This window comes from Lissotriton vulgaris, chromosome 10 (genome assembly GCF_964263255.1).
Source record: "Lissotriton vulgaris chromosome 10, aLisVul1.2, whole genome shotgun sequence".
Classification (NCBI taxonomy): Eukaryota; Metazoa; Chordata; class Amphibia; order Caudata; family Salamandridae; genus Lissotriton; species Lissotriton vulgaris.
The window spans coordinates 449,843,238-449,864,271 of NC_141698.1; the positions used below are offsets into that span (position 1 = coordinate 449,843,238).

Consider the following 21,034-nt stretch of genomic DNA (forward strand, 5'->3'; position numbering starts at 1 on the left):
CTACTGAACTTGTAACTACAGTTCCCACTGAATTGGTTTCCTTCACAATCACAAGATTCTACCCCCCATCCCCCCCCACCATTTGAGGTTTACCTTTACCGTGTATCTTTTTATACTAGTGCAAATAAATCTGATGTATGGTGTTGCCTATGGCAAGTTGGCAGAGTGCCTTCTCATTGAATGACGTTTGGCTCTTTTTCAGAGGCAAACACGTTACAAAAGTGTCAGCACCTTAGGGCTTTTCGCCTAGTTAGAGTGACCCTGTTAGTTAGAGCGGCTCTTAGAGTAGTTGAACACACTTTACTGTTAATTCTGTTCACACCCTTTGAAAGCGACCTCTGAAACAACCTTTCTGACACAGCATTCCAAGTTGTGACAAAGATAACACCTCTCTAGATCCCACCTTGTTTTCCCATTCTCTTCCCATTGGCTTCACTCTTTCCTCTGATGTAGGTATGCATGTCAGTGCACACGCCTTCTGGTTATTTCCTTCTGTAATCTTGTTTGCACAATACGTTTTTGTCACATCCTCTTTCGGACCGAAATTGCAGGCGAAATCTTTTCCTGAATTTTGTCTTAACTGGTCTCCTATAACTGAACCTATTCCTAAGCTATGCTGCTTTGTGCACATGTGTTTGTATGCTGTTTGCTCTGCCAGTGTAAATATTTCTATTGTGCTGTTCCTTCAGGATTTTAAGCTGATTTGTTCACTATTTGTAGATGCATTCTATAGTGATATTCAACCCCCATTACCTAATGGGGTACACAAAGAAAAAGGAAACTTACTTTAACACACATTTTATTAGTCATGCCGGCACAAAGTCTATTCTGAAAATATGTATTGATTACATATGTATGTATGTAAATTGATTGGTGAAGCTAGTATGACGGCCCAAATGCTTTTTGTAGTAATGGCTTTTAGTTTCACCTGTTCATCTACTATCCTTATACATTTCAGCATGGAAAAGATTTTGAAGCTATTCAAAATAACATTGCCTTGAAGTACAGGAAGAAAGGGAAGCCAGCAAGTATGGTGAAGAACAAGGAGCAGGTCCGGCACTTCTACTACCGCACTTGGCACAAAATTTCCAAGTACATTGACTTTGATAAAGGTTAGTAGAGCTCGAAACAAATGCCTTCCCTGGAAAAAAAACACACTTCTCCCCTCTCCTGTGCTATTGTATTAAGATCTTTGGGATGCAACACTACTAAAGTCTTATTTTTTTTTAAATGTACCCTTTTAATGACTGACTTAAATTTTTTGGTATGAAACTTGTGTTCTAGGCTTATGTGGAATTACAAAAAATCTAGTCAAAATTACGCAGAATAACACAAAAAGCTATAACATTGTTTTGCACAATATTTTAGGGCAGAATATGTCCTCCTGTAGTTTGACAGTGGTATCTAAATACTCCACCGCGAGTATGAACTTCAAGAAAGTGATTAAAAAACACTGGAACATTTTAAAGGCAGAACCAGACTTTAAACATTCTTTTGACAATCCTCCTACTTTTTCTTTCTCAAGAAACAAAAACCTGGGTGAACTGCTTAACCCCTTCCGTGCGGGGCGTATTTTCCGCCTGTGCTGACTCCGCCTTGCGCGGGCAGAGTCATGACGGAACGGTTCCGTCATCAGCACAGCTCACCCGTAGCTGATGACGGAACCGTTCTGTCATCAGCATGGAAGGGGTTAAGAACACAACATACGATACCAAAAGATATCGTGGAACTCGTCCCTGTCTTCAATGTGGCAATTGCAATAACTTAATCAGAGGTGATCACATCACCCATCCAATGAAGGGCCATAAAATCAAATTAAAAGTTAATGCAACCTGTGACAGGACTAACTTAATCTACATGCTGAAATGCCCGTGCGGCAAGGTATATGTCGGCAAGACTGAACGGAAGATAAAAACCAGGTTGAATGAGCACAAGTCGAACATTAGAACTGGTAATGTAAAATCATCAGTTGCAGCACATTTTGTTAAAGCTCATCATAATATTTCCCAATTACAATTTGTGATACTAGAAACAGTGGAAAAACAGGAAGGTAGAGACAATAATCGCTTTTTATTACAAAGAGAGAATCATTGGATTTATCTATTTAATTCCAGCAAACCAATTGGGTTGAATGACCGAACCGAATTTGTGTTACTTATAACGTGTTAGAATAGCATAGGCCCATTTTTTGGGCCCCCATGGCCTTGCTTCCAGTTTGGTCAACTGGTGGCCGTTCTGAACATTTACTGTTTATTTATTTATTTTTCATTTGTTTATTTTTATTCATTTTTTCCACACATAATCTTTTACATCAAACAGTTGAAAATAATTATTTGAATGGCGTTTTTATTGTCTTAGCTTTTTCATTGTCTTAGCTTTTTCATTGTCTTTGTATTTATCACTAGTCACCACTTATGACCTTCTTCACTTTGTTTACGTTTCGCCAACACAAGCGATAACTTTATTTATGCTTTTCAACTTACACCAGAGAACAGCTTGTTTCTCAACTGAGAACAGCTTCTGATAGGTGGACTCCCGATCACGTGATCGGAACTCCAACCAATCACGTCACCTAATACAGAGGTTTCACCACGGACGTTTCCAACATCTACCGTGATTGACCGCCAACCCTGGCTGCTTCGCGGGAGACGAGGATGCGTTTGCGGACTGTCTGAATCTAGAAGAGACGCTGTGCGTCCATTAAGTAAGTTTAAACAGTTTTAAAAAAGCCCAGAGATTCATGTTTTGCTTTTATTATAGACAAGGGCACTAAAACTTTTCCCTTTCAACAGTATTGACATAGCGACACGACTAAGTCATTCTGAAAGAATAATACGTGAGTGATGTTGACTGTTTTTTTGTCACCAAGCACATACGGGGTTGCACTATGGTTTTGTCACGAACTTTCACTCTTTTTATTCGATTGTTGAATGCTTACATATGACTTTGACGATGTCCGGTTAATTGAATAGCATATTTTTCTTTGTCTTGCTTCTAGTTTAATGTCCCAGATGAAGGGCTTTTCACCCCGAAATGCATTGGACTGAATAAGTGATTATTCTTATTTGAAAACAACGAATTGTACAAATGAACTGTATGGAAAGAAACATGAACTTATGATCATAAAATAAGATTTTTTCAGCACGAAATATAAGCATGAACTTTTATTCATATTAACTGACGTGGAGTATTCTAACCACATATGAGTGGAGCGCCAGGGGATGCTTCCAACATCTGTTGGGATCACAGGTCTTAATGTTTAATTGACGTTCATGACAAGAGACACCACCCAGGCAGCAACCTAGCACTTTAACAATATTGACAAATTTCACTTTAAACTTTGAATATATTGGCTGTGCAACTTTCCACCACTTGACTCCTGTAGTTTTTGACATGTGGACTCATTCCGCATTATAGTGCAAGAAAACTAAAGCACCACAAAAAACAGCTGCTATTGTTCTGTCGTTCACTTGCGTTCATTGTACATTTTTACAGGCAACCTCTCTTGGTTAGGAGTTGGTTCAGGTTTTTTAGGTCTGGCAGGGGCGTCTGTTGGGATGGTAAAGTCCCTCACAAGGTGATAGGCCTGCACCCCTGCTCTGAGTGGCTCAACTGTAATATTGCATGTATCCCTAATGCTGATTTTTGTTGTTTTGGGTAAACACTGATCATGCGTGTGCACCATGACATAGACCTGTCTCACTGATAACAGCCTTTGTTGGACCAGGAGTGGCATTCAAAGCACTGCCTTCTAAGTGGTGAAAGGCTGCTGCCATTACCAGGCGTTAAGCAGCACAAGCACAGTGGTGGCAGCATACCATGTAGTGATCATTTGGATTGAACAGGTCCTTTTTAGGTCGAGCCTAGCGTAGCGCACATGCGGTGCCCTAGGATAGGGCCTCTTGAAAACACTCCAGACTTTCTTAATGCTCCTGCGTGTGGTTGTCACATTTTATTGGCCTTTGCGTGTGGCTTTAAAAAATGAAAGCACATAAATGGCCAAAGGCGGGTGCATGTCCCCCCTTTTCTATAAATGTTCACTCCCATGGCCTTTGGGTCTCTGGAGCGAGCAGCACCGCGCTGGATCCAGCTGCATTCCTGGATCATGTTACTCGTTAACCCAGCGTGGTCGCTTTCACTTCCGCGACCGCGCTTGTTTAGCCTGTCTAACAGGCAGCGCGCAACTTGTGTAAATATGAAGGGAATGTGCTTTAAAGGACAAAATCTCTTGTTTCAGTCGCACTCCCAATGCTTAATTTGTAACCTTGTAAATGCCGGGGCTTTTATTAGGCAACCGCTTCAGACAACCTACTTCTTTTTTTACCCTGCCTAACGGGCACGTTCAAGGACAAAACTTCTAACTGTACGAGCTTGAAAACCACGTTCTCTTCTCAAATGCTGCTCAATAGAGTGATTTTGGGCAAAGCATTTATTTTCCATACACACAGTAAAAATATAGGTGTCCTGGACTGCAGATAAAGTATTTGTTGATTATTAGGTGCTGCTGTAGAGCACCAAAAACCACCAGCTCATATTAAGCACTGCACTTTCCCTATGTTTAAAACACCACTACATAATATAAAGGCATGGTAACCTACGTTCAATATTGGTTTCTCTATTGAAACACGGCGCACAGCCTGTGTAAATATGAAGGGGGTGTGCTTTAAAGGGCAAAACCTCTTGCTCTAGTGGCACTCCCAATGCGTAATTTGTAACCTTACGACTGCCGGGACCTTTATTAGGCAGCAGCTTCAGACAACATACTTCTTTTTTTTTTTTTTTAGCTTGCCTAACAGGCAGCACACAACTTGTGTTAATGGGAAGTGATTGTGCTTTCAAGGACAAAACTTCCAACTGTACGAGCTCGGAAACCAGGTTCCATTCTTAAATGTTGGTCAGTAGGGTGTGATTTTAGACAAAGCATTTAATTTCCCTACACGCAGTAAAAATACCGGTGTCCTGGACTGCAGATAAAGTATTTCTGTTGATTATTAGGTGCGCACCAGAAACCACCAGCTCATATTAAGCACTGCACTTTCCCTATGTTTAAAACACCACTACATAATATAAAGCACAATAACCTACATTCAATATTGGTTTCACTATTGAAAGACTGGCACAACCCCTGTAAATATGAAGGGGATGTGCTTTAAAGGACAACACGTGCTTAATTTGTAACCTTACAACTGCCGGGGGGCTTTTATTAGGCAGCAGCTTCAGACAACATATTTCTTTTTTTACCCTGCCTAACAGGCAGCACACAACTTGTTAATGGGAAGAGAATGTGCTTTCAAGGGCAAAACTTCTAAGTGTACAAGCTAGGAAACAAGGTTCAGTGTTGCAGCGTGAATCTTTCTGGATTCACTATGTAGTGCATTATTCGGCGGTCTAGTGCTTGGGTCCGGAATCGTAGTCTTTTCTTTGTTTTTTTGTAGCCTAGGTGGGTGTCGACGTCCCACCTATTGGTGTTCTTCCTGTGACGTCGGCACGCTTCCTGCGGATGCTCCCACCCTTGGGAGCCATCTTCAGATTCTTTTTTCCGCCGTTGGGTCTGGATCGTTCCCGAGAGGGCTCCAGAGTTTTGGAGAAAAGAAGAAGCCAAAAGCCAGTTTTTGGACGAAGAGGATTGTGAAGACGACTAGAGACTACACCATCGAAGGAGACGACGAAGGAGAAGGAGAACTTCGAGAACTTCGCCGCCCGACGGAGAATGCACAATCGGGGGGCCCCCTGAACGCAAGACATGGACAACACTCCGTTTAAATTCTGCTGTAACTGCCACCACAAATACGCGCAGAAGGACCAGCACCCGGTTTGCAGCCTCTGCCTCTGCCTACCGGTCGACCACCGTCCCTTCGAGACCTGGGGCTCTCGACCGACGAGGAAGACAACGTCGCCGGAGAAGGCGAGGACTACACGGTCATAGAGACCGATAAGAAGACTCCTAAAAAGGTAGGAGACTCAACGGCCCCTAAAGCCCCGAAAGACTCTCGACAGTCTGAACCAGACTCTCAAAAGGCAAGCCCTCGAAAGCACCGGCGCCGAAAGCTTCTCCGTACGCGGCTGCACCCAGGCCCAGCGGATCCTCCGAGAAGGACTCCCAGGCGCCGAAGACCGGCGAACAGCCAAGGTCGTTGAAAAGCGTCCCCGAAAGGGAACGTTCGACGCAGAAAGAAAAGGACCCGAAGAACACTTCGGCGCCGATAAAAGACCCAAAGCCCGTCTCGGCGCCGAAGCCCATCTTGGCGCCGACGTATCCACTGAAGAGAACGGCAGAACCATTTGACGCCGATCAGGCCATCCAAATGGAGAAGAAGAGACTGCTCGAGGCCGAGATGGAGAACATCCTGCAGCGAAAGAGAGAATTCGACGAGAGGATGAAGAGCTTTGTAATTCCGTCGAAACCAAAGCCATTGGTCGTTGAGGAAGAGGAATACGACGTCGAAAGAGCGTCGGAAACCCCAAGACCACTGGAAGATCCAGAAGAGGAAGCCCCCTACTACGAGGAAGAGGCAGATGACGACCAGAGGACAACACTCTGCTCGGCATCCTCTGAGACTCGGGACCTGGAGTGGCAGGACCTCGACACCGAGAGTCCAGAGGAAAGCGTTGACACGTATCCGTCAAAGCCCTCGCCGCATGATGACATTGGAATATACAATGCCGTCATTAGAAACGCAGCAACAGCCTTCGGGGTGAAACTCGACGAGGAAAAGCCTAAGGCGGATTTCCTCCTGGAAACACTGCTACCAACACAAACTAGGAGCCAGTATCTACCCATGCTCGAAAGCATCAAGGCACAGGGGAGAGAGGCTTTCAAGGAGTCTGCAACTTGCAAGTCTGTCACTCCCAGAACGGAGAAGAAGTACAAGCACTACTCAGAGGACACACCCTACATTCAGGGATCGGTCACTGCAGACTCCATCATTGCCTCGACCGCAAGGAAGAGGGCCAATGTGCCAAACTACTTCAGGGCCACCCCCAGACAAGGAAAGCAGAAGGATGGACCTGACGGGCAGAAAAATTGAGAGGAATGCCGCAATGCACTGGCGGATGGCGAATTCCAATGCTCTGCTGAACAGGCACCAGTACCAAATCCTGGACGAACTGGGCGAGTTACTTAAGCACCTCCCACAAGAATACCAACAGAGGGCTTCACACCTTGTGGAGGAGGGAAAGAATGTCGCGAATTCTTGCCTCAAAACTGCCTTGGACGGAGCCGACAAGTCCAGCAGGCTAATGATGCTGGGCATCACAGAGAGAAGACAAGCTTGGCTCAGGATCTCGGGCTTCAAGCCAGAGGTGCAACACAACATTCTGAACACCCCGTTCAACGGAGAGACACTGTTCGGGGCACCAGTGGATGAAAAGCTCACCCAACTGAAAAAAGAGAACGAAACTGCAAGATCCATGGGGGCCTTGCAATTCAGAGGAGCAAGGAGGGGCACCCCGTCACGGAGACCTAACGGGAGAGGGGGAAACCAGCCGGGCCCGTCGCACCAGGCATTCCAGCAGTCCCACCAGGGTGACACCCAAACACAACAAGGGCAACAAAAGCAACCCTGGCAATACCAGCAAAGGGGCCAGTCCTCCAAGCGGGAGGACGAATGGACGTGGACAGAATAGAAGAGGGGGACAACAACCCACCTCTAAGTGACTCTGTCATGCAACAGGTGCACATCCATGCAAAAACTCCCAGGGCGGAGCACAGCTACAACAACAAGGAGTTGCAAGGACTAAACATCAGCGAGCATGTAACACCGATGGGAGGAAGAATAAACCTTTCCTTCCAGGAGTGGAAGAAAATAACCACAGACAAATGGATACTCAACATCATTCCGTTCGGGTACTGCATAGAGTTGGAAAGAACACCGCCAAACAAAAGACTAAAAAGAAGGAGCTAGAATTACTTCAAAAGGAAGCAAAGGAACTCCTGCAAAAGGAGGTTTTCGAACCAGTACCTTACAGAGAAAGGAACAGGGGAGTGTACTCAACTTACTTCCTGGTACCAAAGGTGGACGAAACAATGAGACCTATCCTGGACCTAAGGTTCCTAAACAAATACATAAAAACGCAAAAATTCAAGATGATGTCCCTACAAGAGGTACTTCCTCAGATACGAAGCGGAGACTTCATGGTCACCATAGACCTCAAGGATGCCTACCTCCACATCCCAATGAACAGGGGGGTACAAACATCTGCTGAGATTTACCATCAACAAAGATCACTACCAGTTCATGACCCTAGCTTTCGGACTAAAATCCGCCCCAATGGTCTTCACGAAGTCCCTCGCAGCAGTCGCAGCGCACCTAAGGAGGGAAGGGATCCACGTTTACCCTTACCTGGACGATTGGCTAATAAAAGCAGGTTCATACAGGACATGCAAACGGCACGCACAGCGAGTGACATGAACACTAATGGCCCTTGGATTCTCCATCCACTGGGGGAAATCCTCAGTGAAACTAGAACAAGTAAAAATCTTCCTGGGAGCACAGATCAACACCTTACAGAGCAAGGTGTTCCCCAGCGAAAAGAGAACACTGGCACTGCTAAAAGAGACGTGCCTCTACCAGAAGGGGAGAGCTCTGACAGTGAGGGCGGCGAGCAAAATAATGGGTATGAAGGCCTCATGCATACATCTAGTGCCAAACGTACGGCTCCACATGAGACCATTCCAGGAATGGCTACAGGACCAATGGTCACAAGCTACAGGCCGTTGGGAAGATCTAGTGGCTGTAACGCACTCAGTGCAAGAAGAGATATCATGGTGGAACAAGGGGAACATAACAGAAGGGAGGCATCTAACACCACCGACCCCAACGGTGACCATCACCACAGACGCATCCCAGGAGGGATGGGGAGCACACATGAAAAAACTCAGAGTGAGGGGTCTGTGGACAACAGCGGATGTGGTCAAACACATCAACTACCTGGAACTAAAGACCGTTTTCCTCGCAATAAAGGCCTTCCAGACGAAGCTGTACGACAAGAGTGTTGATCCAAACAGACAACACAATAGCGATATTCTACATCAACAAGCAGGGAGGAACACAATCAGCCCCGCTATCGAAACTAGCACAGGAAATATGGAGATGGGCCATTCCACTCAAAGTAGACCTGCTAGCCATACACCTACCAGGGAAGGACAGTGTGGAAGCGGATTGGCTCAGCAGACCGACATCGGCATTCCCACGAATGGGAGCTCAATGCACAGGAAACAAGGAAGCTGTTCGGCAGGTGGGGAACACCGTCAATAGACCTGTTTGCAACAAGCCAGAATGCAAAATGCCGAAACTTTGCACAGGGTCCCTGGGGAATGCCCTATGGATAAGCTGGTCGAAGACATTTGCTTATGCTTTTCCGCCGATTCCTCTGATACACAAAGTACTCAGCAAGTGCAGAACCAGCAACATGACCCTGATACTGGTTGCCCCCCAATGGGCCAGGCAGACATGGTACTCTTAGATCATGGACATGACACAGAGTACACCCCACAAATTCTGGAAAAGATCTACTCTCCATGCAAAACGGAGAGGTGCTGCACCCAGAACCAGAGAGCCTCAGCCTAGCAGCATGGCTCCTGAAGACATAGAATTTGCACATCTAAAACTACCGGAGAGCACACTAAGGGTACTACGAGAAACCAGAAGGCCCACCACACGAAGGTGCTATGTGGCGAAATGGAAGAGGTTCACACTATAGCGCAGAAAGAAAAAGCTACACAAAAAGATGACAAAGGAATCAACAGTGCTTAAATACCTCACACACCTGCTCGAAGCAAAATTTAGCTCATCCTCTCTAAGAGTACACTTGGCAGCGATAGTCGCTTACACAAGAGGAGAAACAGGCAAGAGCTTCTTTACATCACTGATAGTAAAGAGATTCCTGGAAGGGGCGAAGAGAATCGCACCGCCAAAGTGGTTGCCACCACCAGCATGGAACATTAATTTAGTCCTAATGTAACTCATGAAAGCGCCTTTTGAACCAATTCATAAGGCCTCCCTACAACTTGTAACTATGAAAAATGCATTCTTAGTGGCAATCACCTAGCTGCGCAGGGTGAGCGAACTACAAGCGCTAACGCTACAAGAACCCTACATCCAAATTCACAATGATAGGGTGGTGATAAGAACGGACCCACACTTTATGCCAAAGGTGGTGTCAGGGTTCCACATCAACCAGACAATTCAAATTCCAAGTTTCTTTCAGAAACCAGCAACAAGCGCAGAAAGGTCACTGCACACTCTGGACGCCAGAAGGGCAGTCATGCACTACATAGAAAGAACTAAGGAACACAGGAAAACAAAACAGTTCTTTGTGTCCTTCGCAAACAGTTTCATGGGAAAACCAGTAACTAAGGGAACCATTGCATGATGGATCGTGCAAACCATACAATTCTGCCACAAGCAGGCAGGGCAGGAACTAGCAGAAGGGCCACGAGACCACTCCACCAGTAAAAAGGGAGCTACTATAGCCTTCCTGGCTAACACACCTATTCAAGACCTATGCCTGGCGTCTACATGGGCTACAGTGCACACCTTCACAAAGCACTACTGTGTGGATGTACAAATGAACAAGGAAGCACAAGTAGGACAGAAAGTGCTTCAACATATATTCAACAGCCAACGCTCCTCTTCCACCCAGCCGCCACAAAAGTAACAAACTGCTACAAGACCAATGGACAGCATAGTGAATTCAGAAAGATTCACGCTGCAAAACGAATAGTTTCTTACTTGTCGGTGTCGTTTTGCAGCTTGAAGATCTTTCTGGATTCACTAGCGAACCCACCCACCTCCGCCAGAAAGATGAGGCTGGAGAAACAGGTGGTAAAAACAAGGACAATGCTTAAACAGACTACTTAAAAGTCAAAGCGGGTAAATAACTTACTTGAACATTGCCATGGATTCGGAAACAGAACACAAAAAAAGTATCCGAAGATGGTGCCCAAGGGTGGGAGCTTCCGCAGGAAGCGTGCCTAAGTCCCAGGAAGGACACCAAAAGGTGGTACGTCGGCACCCACCTGGGCTACAAAAAAAAAAGAAAAGACAACGATTCCGGACTCAACCACTAGACCGCGGAATAATACACAGCATAGTGAATCCAGAAAGATCTTTAAGCTGCAAAACTACACCGACAGGTTAGAAACTATTAGTTCTCAAATGTTGCTCAGTAGGGTGTGATTTTGGACAAGGCATTTAATTTCCATACACGGAGTAAAAATTCAGGTGTCCTGGACTGCAGATAAAGTATTTCTGTTGAAGTTCCCAAATGCAACACCTATTGTCTATGCCAATGCTTGTTACCTGTGTCTCTGGAGTTAGGCCTACAGGCCCACTCATTTAAAGTTCCACTTGAGAGAGTCGGGGGAAAAACAGAAGAAACAGGAAAGAGAGCGGGAAAGGGAAAATATATCTGTTGAGTGATAAAACGTAGAATGTCGGCTCCATCACATATAATTGACTACATCCAGTTCAGGCAAGGTTGTGGCCAAAGTTTCAAAAGATCGTGTGCATATGTATGTGGAAGACCAAGACATCTTGGAATGGTTTGTGAACTTTCAGATCACTTGTAAGTTGCAGACTTTAAATGAGGTGTCTAAGCCAACTGACTCAATGTGGATTGGCTGATCGGAAGGGTGTTGCAGCAGTGGGCGAATGGACATGGGCCTCCAGCTGTTGATTTGTAATTTCCTTGTTAATATCCACCCATTATGCGTTTATTGTTACACTAAGCCCCATTTTCGAGATGGTCAGTTTTGGCACTCGTGGATGCTTGTCGATGCTCAGGGCTTTGATTTGAAGAGCATGTTCTTTTTTTTTTTCATGTGCTTGTTGAGCCAGACTGCTCTCCTATTGGTCCAGCTGGAGTTAATTCCTTTAAGAGAGAGGGATAAAATTCTGAGATTTTAGAGGCGAGATATTGCCCCATGGAAATCGGGTCTTTTCAAAATTCTTGGAGAAGGACTCAAATATCCTCTTTAGTGGCTGGTGCCTGAGCCTCCCCTGGTTTGTTCTAGCGCTCCTTCTTGGGAGTATGCAAGTTGTCAAAGAAGAGGTATTCTGGCTTTGAAGCTTGTCTTTAATGGACAATGCTGTTGTAGTTTTTGTCCAGTGGCTAGTCATAGGCTTGTTTGGCAGGGGGAGTGTGCTCTGGAGAAGCTGAAGTTTTGCAGCGTGAATCTTTCTGGATTCACTATGCTGTGCATATTCCGCGGTCTTGTGGTTGGGTCCGGATTCGTAGTCTTTTCTTTGTTTTTTTTTTTTTTTTTTGTAGCCCTTGTGGGCGTCGGCGTCACACCTCCTCGGGTGCATTTCCGGTGACGTCGACATGCTTCCTGCGGAAGCTCCCACACTTGGGCGCCATCTTCAGATTCTTTTTTTAGAAAAGATTGAAGTTGGAGAAGATATTGGAAGAAGAAGACTACAGAAGGCTTCGCCGACCATTGACGAGCGAAAGGAAGGAGAAATCTTCGAGAACTTCGACGATCGTCGAGGTCCACGCGGTCAGGGAGGCCTGAACCTCTAGGATGGACAACACGCCGTTCAAGTTCTGCCCTAACTGCCGACACAAGTACGCGAAGAAAGACCAGCATCCGGTTTGCAACCTTTGCCTACCGGTAGACCACAGGAGCGAGGACTGCAACGCCTGCTCCGCCTTCGCCTCGAAGACCCTTCGTGTAAGGAAGAGCCAGAGGGTAGCGCACGCCACCCTCGAAGGAAAAGCCCCGACGCCATGTGGAATTTTAGTTTGCGATCTGAACATCATCTGCGCCAGCTTGTCACCTATGTACTACGTGCACGGCAGCCATTCTAAGGTCACCTATGTACTACGTGCACGGCAACCATTTTAGATATCATGGTCTCCCCGTCCACGACCGATCGCCAGCGCGCCCCTCTGACCCAGCAAGCAGCCTCCGCGCACCCTGGCTCCCCCTCCCTCCCCCTCATGAGCATGACCCTTCTGCATGACCCTGTCCTTGGGAGTCACGCCAGCGCCCGACCAACACCTCCTCTCCTCCCATGAATGCCCCTCTGTTGATAAACCTCCCCTCTGCACTGGATTGTCCACGCGGCATGAATACCACTCCATTGATGGCCCCTCACCCCGTGTCCGACTGTCCACACAGGTCCGAGGCCATTGCCTAAGCCGGGAGATATCCTTTACTGCCCCTTATTGTATGAGGTCGCTCTCCTTCAAAGGACCCTCTATTGATCCAGGCCTCCCCACCCCCTGTGATATGATCAGGCGCACACATCCTAAGACTCGACGGAACACTCAGCTGTGTAATGACCCCCCCCCCCTCTTATCAGCAGGTTGAGGACTTCTATTGTGAAGGTATATGGGGGTGGGATTGACACGAGGATTACGGGGATGTCTTTTCCTTGCTTAACAAAGTTCTGATTGTAATAAAGAAAGGTCACATGCCATAAACCAGTGTATAAGAGGCCAGGCCTCTGAGAGGCTGTTAGAGCACCTCGAGACGATACCTTGTTGTCTGATCTGATGTGTTCTGCTCCGTCGGAATAAACTTCTGTTTCCTGCCTTCTGGTCTCCGGCGCCTGCCTCATTGCTTGGTAATTTGAATGGTACAAGGGCGGTTAGCGCCGGGCAAGTCTTGAGAAAGGTCCTAGCCCTACCTTTTTCCACAATTGGCGTCCCAAAGCGTGGGGCCCATCAGCGACGCGTGGATCCAGTGGGAGAGGTCCCGATGACAGAGTGAACGACTGCAACGATCGGGAAGAGCTCGTGTCCGATAGACCCTCGTCTGACAGCCGATCATCCGACCTTCACTAGTTCTGAACAGACCTCTCTCGAGTGATCTACGGTCCTGACTGGGAACCATCAGGAGTGCCGCGAACATCACGAAGGAGAGAGGACGATCGGGCGCTGGATCCAGAGGACAGGAAACCGTCCATGCGGTCCGGGTAAGGTCGTGTAAACACGACGAATTGAGGAAAATTGTTTTGTTTGGATAATACTAGTATTACGCTTTGTTGAAACCTCTGGAGATTCGCTGTCTGCAAACGGAGAAAAACAACAGGCTCTCTCTTTGCAAACAGTGAAGGATAGGTAACGCAGACTTTTGTCCCCGTTGTAATCCGTCGTGCCTATCTTCCTCCCCCACTGTTTCCCGAACTGTCGTTCGTGGATTATTGTCTGGAGATTCTTTTTCTGCAAACAGGGAAGAACAAGGTCTCTCTTTGCAGGGAGAGAAAGAGTAGGTAACGATAACTTTTCGTGCCCACTTATTCTCCCCACTGAATTGTTTTGATTGACCGATTATTCGGTATTGGTTCGTTTGAGGTATTCACCGCTGGCAAACAACGGAGAATAGAAATATTCTGCCTAGTCTTTGCCCGCCGTGATAAGATAGGTAGTGCAGACTTTTGTCCCCGTTGTAATCCGTCATGCCTGTCTTCTCCCCACTGGTTGGTAGCCTGTTTAGCCCGGACCGCTTATTAGAGATGAACCATCCAGCCCCACTGGAGGGCACCCCTAATAAGGACATGTTCACTAAGTATGGACTAGTCGCTATAGCTTACACTAAACTATGGCATAAATATACGAAAAAGAACCCTGAAAGTCAGTGGCCACTGATAGGTTCCTTTAATGAAAATAAAATAAAAACATTAGAAATAGCGCTCCAGAAGAATAAGACCACGCCCACTATGCTCGACAGTATCGGCATGTGGCGCAAAGAAACGGAACAACGTAAGAAAAGAGAAGAAGCAAAAATAGGAAAAGAATTACGAAAGGCAGCCCACCTAGCCGCGAAGCAACTAGAAGAGGAAATAAAAGAAAGAAAAGAAGCTACACGAAACCAAGAATCAGGGTCAACAGGCCAATGTCCTGTTAGGACCCCCTCTGCGCTCTACCCTGAACTGCCCTCCAAACACCGGGCAAACGATGAGTTACTGTTAGGTCCCCCAATCATCTACATGCCCCCTCCATATGCTCCCAGCCAACAAAACCTGCCAGCCCCGAGCGTGAGCGAAAGTGACCCTAGTGCTAGTGCACCGGCCCTCACGGCCTCCGCACCAGCCACATTAACAACTTCGTCAGGCGATCCCGAGGCTAGCAGACAATCCCCAGCCAGACTAAACAGGTTGAGCAAAGATGAACGGGATGGGATCGACAAAATAGCAAAGACATTAGTAGAACGAAGGGAGAGCGAAGATTATACAATGAGTATATACAATTCACATGCCGACAGCCACAGACGGCATTTCGTCTTGCGATTCAGCTACTACACCCTGAACGCATATGAAGATAGGTATCAAAGTAAGGGTCCCGCTAAACTGACAACGCTGTATAGGAAGGTTGATGTTGGAGATGGGACTGAATGTGAGACGACGGAGCTCTTCATGCAGATGCTTGAGGTCTTCCGCCACCTCACGGAACAGAAACCAGAAGCCAAGGTTACGGTCCCTGAAACAACCTCGGTAGAAGTAGTCAATACTATGATGCCTATCAGAGAAGCGGCTCCTTACTGGATCCCGCCACGGGGCCAGGGAACGAGCGATGATATTAATAATGAAAATGCAAAAGGGAGGGTTGTGTACAATTGGGTTTACCAACCATGGGACCGACAGGATATCCTAACATTCAAACAAACCCTGCCCGATTTAAGAAAGAACCCGACGGCATTTTATACCGAATTAGGCACAGCCTTGGGTTCGACAATAATGACTTTAGCGGACATTGACTTGTTCTTTGGGTTATGCCTGCCAGCTGATGTGTGGAAGCAAATCCGGAAGGCTGACCACACGGATCTGTTTGGACATACCTGGGACCAACTCGGTAAACTAGATAGGCAGCGAGAGCCGGGGAGTAAACCAGTGAAAGACATACTGGAACTCCCAGACAAACTGGTCCAGAAGTTAAAAACACTGGTCCCGGAAAGAAAAGTAGACTGGTCGATAGTCACGGCCTGTCGACAGAAACCCCAGGAAGATGTGTCAGAATACTTCTCCCGATTCGAGACAGTGTTCTCCGACTACAGTGGCCAAGACATGACCACCGCAACCGGACAGCACCTGTTTGTGCAAAATTATGTAAAGGGACTAACACAAGAGGTCTCCCAAAAACTGCAGACGAGTGAAAGTAGTTGGGGGGCCTCCAAGCCCGCAGCTATCCTTCAGATGGCTCAGTATTACGAGCACCAAAAGAATGAGAATGATAGGGCGTCCGAGAAAAAGAAGAAAGATTTAAAGGAAAGGGTAATGATAGCCCAGATACAGGGTATAGCGGTAGGACGGGAACACCAAAGGGGGAACTACCAATCAACCACCCCCAGAGATCTACCTCCTAAAGATCACACCCCAACATCCCACACTGGACGTAGAGACATTAGCAATGACCAATGCGCCTTCTGCAAAGGGTTCGGCCATTGGAAATCCCAGTGTCCGGTCTTGCTAGAAAGGAATAGAAATAGAGACTCCAGGGACGTGGCAGGTGGTCCGAGAAATAGAGTACAAGGACGAGGGAGCACCAACGACACCAGCAATGACAGATCAGGGAGACTGAACACATTTGACCATCCCCGACAGAACCAATATCAGCTGTCTGAAGGTGAAAATGCCCGCGACTTTGCATAGGACTGCCAGGGGCAAGGGAGGGATCCAGTCGAGCTCTGTGTTGACCAGCAAGGTCCTTATGTCACCGCTAAGGTCCTGGGTACAGAGTCTCCATTCTTGGTAGACACTGGGGCGACACGTAGTGTGTTATCAAAACGACTGATTCCAAGGGCACCCTTGTCTGGCTCACACATAACGTCGATAGGTTTCGATGGAACGCCCTCCACTAACCCCCTGTCCGTACCTATTACCTTTGACCTAGAAAACAACACCACTGACGCGACATTTCTACTCTCCTCCAACTCCCCTGACGCCATTATAGGCATTGACTTACTGAAACATTTTCGAGCTACCATTAGGTGTTCCCCAGATGGAATACGAGTCATCCTGTACGACAACCCAGACATGCCCAGATCCCGTCCCCCACGACACATGTGCTCCATAACTGACGCTGACCTGTCCCTGCTCGACACCCTGCCTCCGTACCTGTGGGCCAAAAATGACTCTGATGTGGGGCGAATGATGATTGATCCTATTCACATAACTGTAGGACAGGACGCTATGCTCCCGAAACTCCCGCAATATCGGATATCGCCAGAGGGTGAGAAGGCACTGGTAGCGATCATTCAGTCTCTGGTAGATGCAGGAGTGGTTGAAGAGGTGGTTAGCAACGTCTGCAACAGCCCAATCCTACCGATTGTTAAGAAGCAAGGTGAAGGATGAGAAAGCGTACCGCTTCATCATCGACTTACGAGAGATTAACAAAGTGGTTGTACCCCAATATCCTGTAGTCTCTGATATCACCACCATTCTGACCCTCATCCCGTCCACTGCCACCACCTTCACTGTTATTGACCTTAAGAACGCATTTTTCTCAATCCCCATTCACCCAGACAGCCGTTATCTCTTCGGCTTCACTTTAAAATCCCGCTCGTACCGATTTTGTAGAGCTCCCCAGGGGTACACTGAAAGTCCCAGCATTTACAGCCAGGCCCTCAAAAGGCAGCTAGATGCCTTCCAGCTGCCAGATGGAGTGGTGTTGATCCAATATGTTGACGATATCCTTCTGGCGGCCGATACCACCCTGCTTGCAACGACAGCCACCGTCCAACTCCTACACTTTCTTGCAGAAAATGGCCATAAAGTCTCCAAAAAGAAGTTACAGTTCTGTCAGCCACAGGTGACTTACCTAGGCCATCTTCTGTCCAAAGAAGGGAGGAAACTTACACCCGACCGAATCCAAACCATCCTAGACACCCCCATCCCGAAAACACAAAAGCAGATCCGCTCTTTGGTTGGCCTAACATCTTTTTGCAGACAGTGGTTGCCTAATTACAGCCTCATTGTGAAACCATTACTTGCCCTGCTGACCAAAGATGTCCCCTCCCCGCTTCCTTGGACCACTGAGTGTCAAGCCTCCTTTAAGGAATTACGGGATGCACTCTGCTCAGCGCCTGTCCTAGGAACCCCGGATTACTCCAAACCCTTCTCCCTCTTCACCCACGAAAGGGAGGGATGTGCATTGTCTGTCCTAACTCAATCAATTGGTCCTAAGCAGCGCCCTTGTGCCTACTTCTCCGCCACTCTTGATCCTGTAGCCAGAGCTTTGCCTGCCTGCCTTCGAGCAGTAGCCGCCGCTGCTGTCTCTATCCGTCAGAGCGAGGGAATTGTACTTTCCAACTCCCTCACAGTGCTAGTACCCCATGCAGTCGACACCCTCTTGAACCAGACCAAGACCCAACACCTGACTAGCGCACGACTGACAGGGTACGAGTTGACTCTGCTTGCACCCCACATCACACTAAAGAGATGCACGACTTTGAATCCTGCCACATTGTTACCCCTGCCTGAAAATGACCCCGACATTCCTCCCATCCACGACTGTGTGGCCCTCACGGACGAACAAACTAGGAGTAGGGTTGACCTCCGAGACACTGCTTTTACTGACCCCGATGGAGAGCTATGGGTAGACGGCTCATGCATCAAACTCCCAGATGGCACCACTTCAGCTGCCTATGCAGTAACAACAGCCCGAACAGTAGTTGAGACAGCCTGCATCACACAACGATCGGCCCAGGCAGCAGAGCTGATAGCCCTCACCCGAGCATGCATCATAGCCGCAGGGACCACCACGAACGTATATACGGACAGCCAGTATGCCTTCGGAGTGGTCCACCATTTTGGGCTCCTGTGGAGGGAGAGGGGATTCCTGACGTCCCACGGCACCCCGATCCTCCACGGAGATCTAGTCTCCGCTTTGATTGAAGCAGTTCTCCTCCCTAAACGATTAGCGGTGATAAAATGTCAGGCACACAAAAGGGTGACAGACTTGGTCGGACAAGGGAATGCATTGGCCGACATCACTGCACGAACCACAGCTGAGAATAGGATGGTGACACGCATGTACGTGACCAGGTCACAAGCAGAAACATGGAGTGACACAAGGATAATGATCAGAGACATACAGTCGGCCAGCACCCCTCACGAGCTGACTAAGTGGGCAAGGGTGGGTTTGAAGGATGAGGAGGGCTACTGGCGAACGAAGGATGCAAGCAAATGGTTGCTGCCCGACTCATATCTGATCCCCATACTGACAATGGCTCACTCCCCCGCACACATAGGATCTGCACCCATGATCGAACTCATTTCCAAAGTCTGGCATAACGACAAAATCCCTGACTCAGCCAGACGCCTAGTTCAGCAGTGCCTTATCTGTCTGCAACACAACCCCGGGAAAGGGACTGTAGTGCCCCGGGGAGGGTTTGGGACCCCCAATCACCCCTTCGAGGTCCTTCAGATGGACTACATCCAACTAGAGAGATGCCAAAGCCTGAAGTATGTACTAGTCATTGTGTGTGCCTTCAGCAAATGGGTAGAAGCCTATCCCACCCGTGACAACACTGCCATGACTACTGCCAAAGTACTACTGAAGGAATTCTTCCCTCGCTATGGCCTTTGCCGAATTTTATGGAGCGACAATGGCCCCCACTTCATAGCTGAGGTTATCCAATTAATCCTAAAGGGGTTGGGGGTGAAGCAACGATTTCATGCGGTCTTCCACCCCCAATCCGCCGGTCTAGTGGAACGCCATAATGCCACGCTGAAGCTGAAACTGGCAAAAATAGTGGCCACCACTGGACTTAACTGGCCGGATGCCCTCCCACTGGCTTTGTTATCGATGCGCTCCACTCCCACCAAGCACCATTTGACCCCCTACGAGGTCGTGTTTGGGCGACCGATGAATCTCTGGACTGCTCCCAAACCGACCTCCATTCATGACGTCCCGGACGTCCTACTGCCTGATTATTTGTGCAAGTTGACTAAAACGTTGTCTGTCATTCATCAACAGGTGCAGCAGGCCATCCCCGATGCTTCCAGGGGCCCCGGTCATGACATCCAACCGGGAGATTTCGTATTGATACGAAATTTCCAGCGAACCAAGAGTCTGGAACCTCGGTGGACGGGCCCCTGGCAAGTGCTGATCACCACCCGAACGGCACTCCGAGTGGAGGGGAAGAAGCACTGGCTGCACGCGCATCATTGCCGGAAGGTCTCTGCAAACCTGGCCACGACAGAAAACGTCAGCGCCCAAGAAGAGCTCCTGAACAAAGACCGACCGATATTGGACTGTTATCCCGATACTGGGGCACTCGAACTTGCAAAATTCTCTGACCCCACTGTGCCATCCAGAGAAGGGTATTTCCTGCGTCGAAAGGAGGGAGTTTCGGCTAAGTAGGCCACGGACTAAGTTAAATCTCAGAACGGTGACCTAAACACAATCAAGGGTTGCCGGGAGAGAAGCTAAACGAAGTCCGTGGTTCTGCCCACTACCGAGCCCCTTGAAGGTGATGGAAGCGCCAGATAAGAAGATGATGGAAGCGCCAGATATGAAGATGATGGAAGCAACAGGAAATACCCAGTATAGAAATCCAAAGACTGACAACCTGCACAAATCAAAGACAATCGCACTCTTCATTGTCTTCCTCTTCTGCCTCCTCCTCATGACCTCCTTCTGGATTCTGGAGGAAAGCACACCGGCTCATGAGACATTGCTACCTACTGCACAGCCAACACCCCTGGAAGAGCATCACCTAATCTCTCCGTCGCCTCAGCTCCGAGAAAGGCGCAGGGAATTCTGGAACAATTCCTTCGTGCAACTGTTGCACCAACACAACCTTGCTGCGAATGCTACGAACTGTTGGATCTGCGGGTTGCTCCCGCATGCCACTGGACACTCCATCCCCTTCATCCCTTCACCCTTCTCAGTTCACGGCTCTTGCCTCGCCTGGTTGATCCTCATGCAAGAGAGCCACAAAGACAACGCCACCTCCAGCCGGACAGTGTCACACTTCTACTCTGGGTTCTGGCTGAACAAAACAGGAAAGACCCCTGCTGCTCTGTGTCCTGCGCTCGCAGGCGCCCCCTTCATCAAAGACATTCCAGCCAAAGAACGAGTC

At 48.0% G+C, this 21,034-nt stretch overlaps 1 protein-coding gene across 2 annotated transcripts in view; it reads left to right on the forward strand.

The window, feature by feature from the left end:
- The window catches only part of CRAMP1 (cramped chromatin regulator 1), a 1,243,281-nt gene that overhangs the window by 127,079 nt on the left and 1,095,168 nt on the right, over window positions 1-21,034 (forward strand). For both annotated transcript variants that reach the window (XM_086941303.1, XM_086941302.1), the window contains exon 4: window positions 959-1,112. In XM_086941303.1, coding sequence (XP_086797429.1) covers window positions 959-1,112 — 154 coding nt within the window. The remainder of the gene's footprint in view (window positions 1-958; window positions 1,113-21,034) is intronic.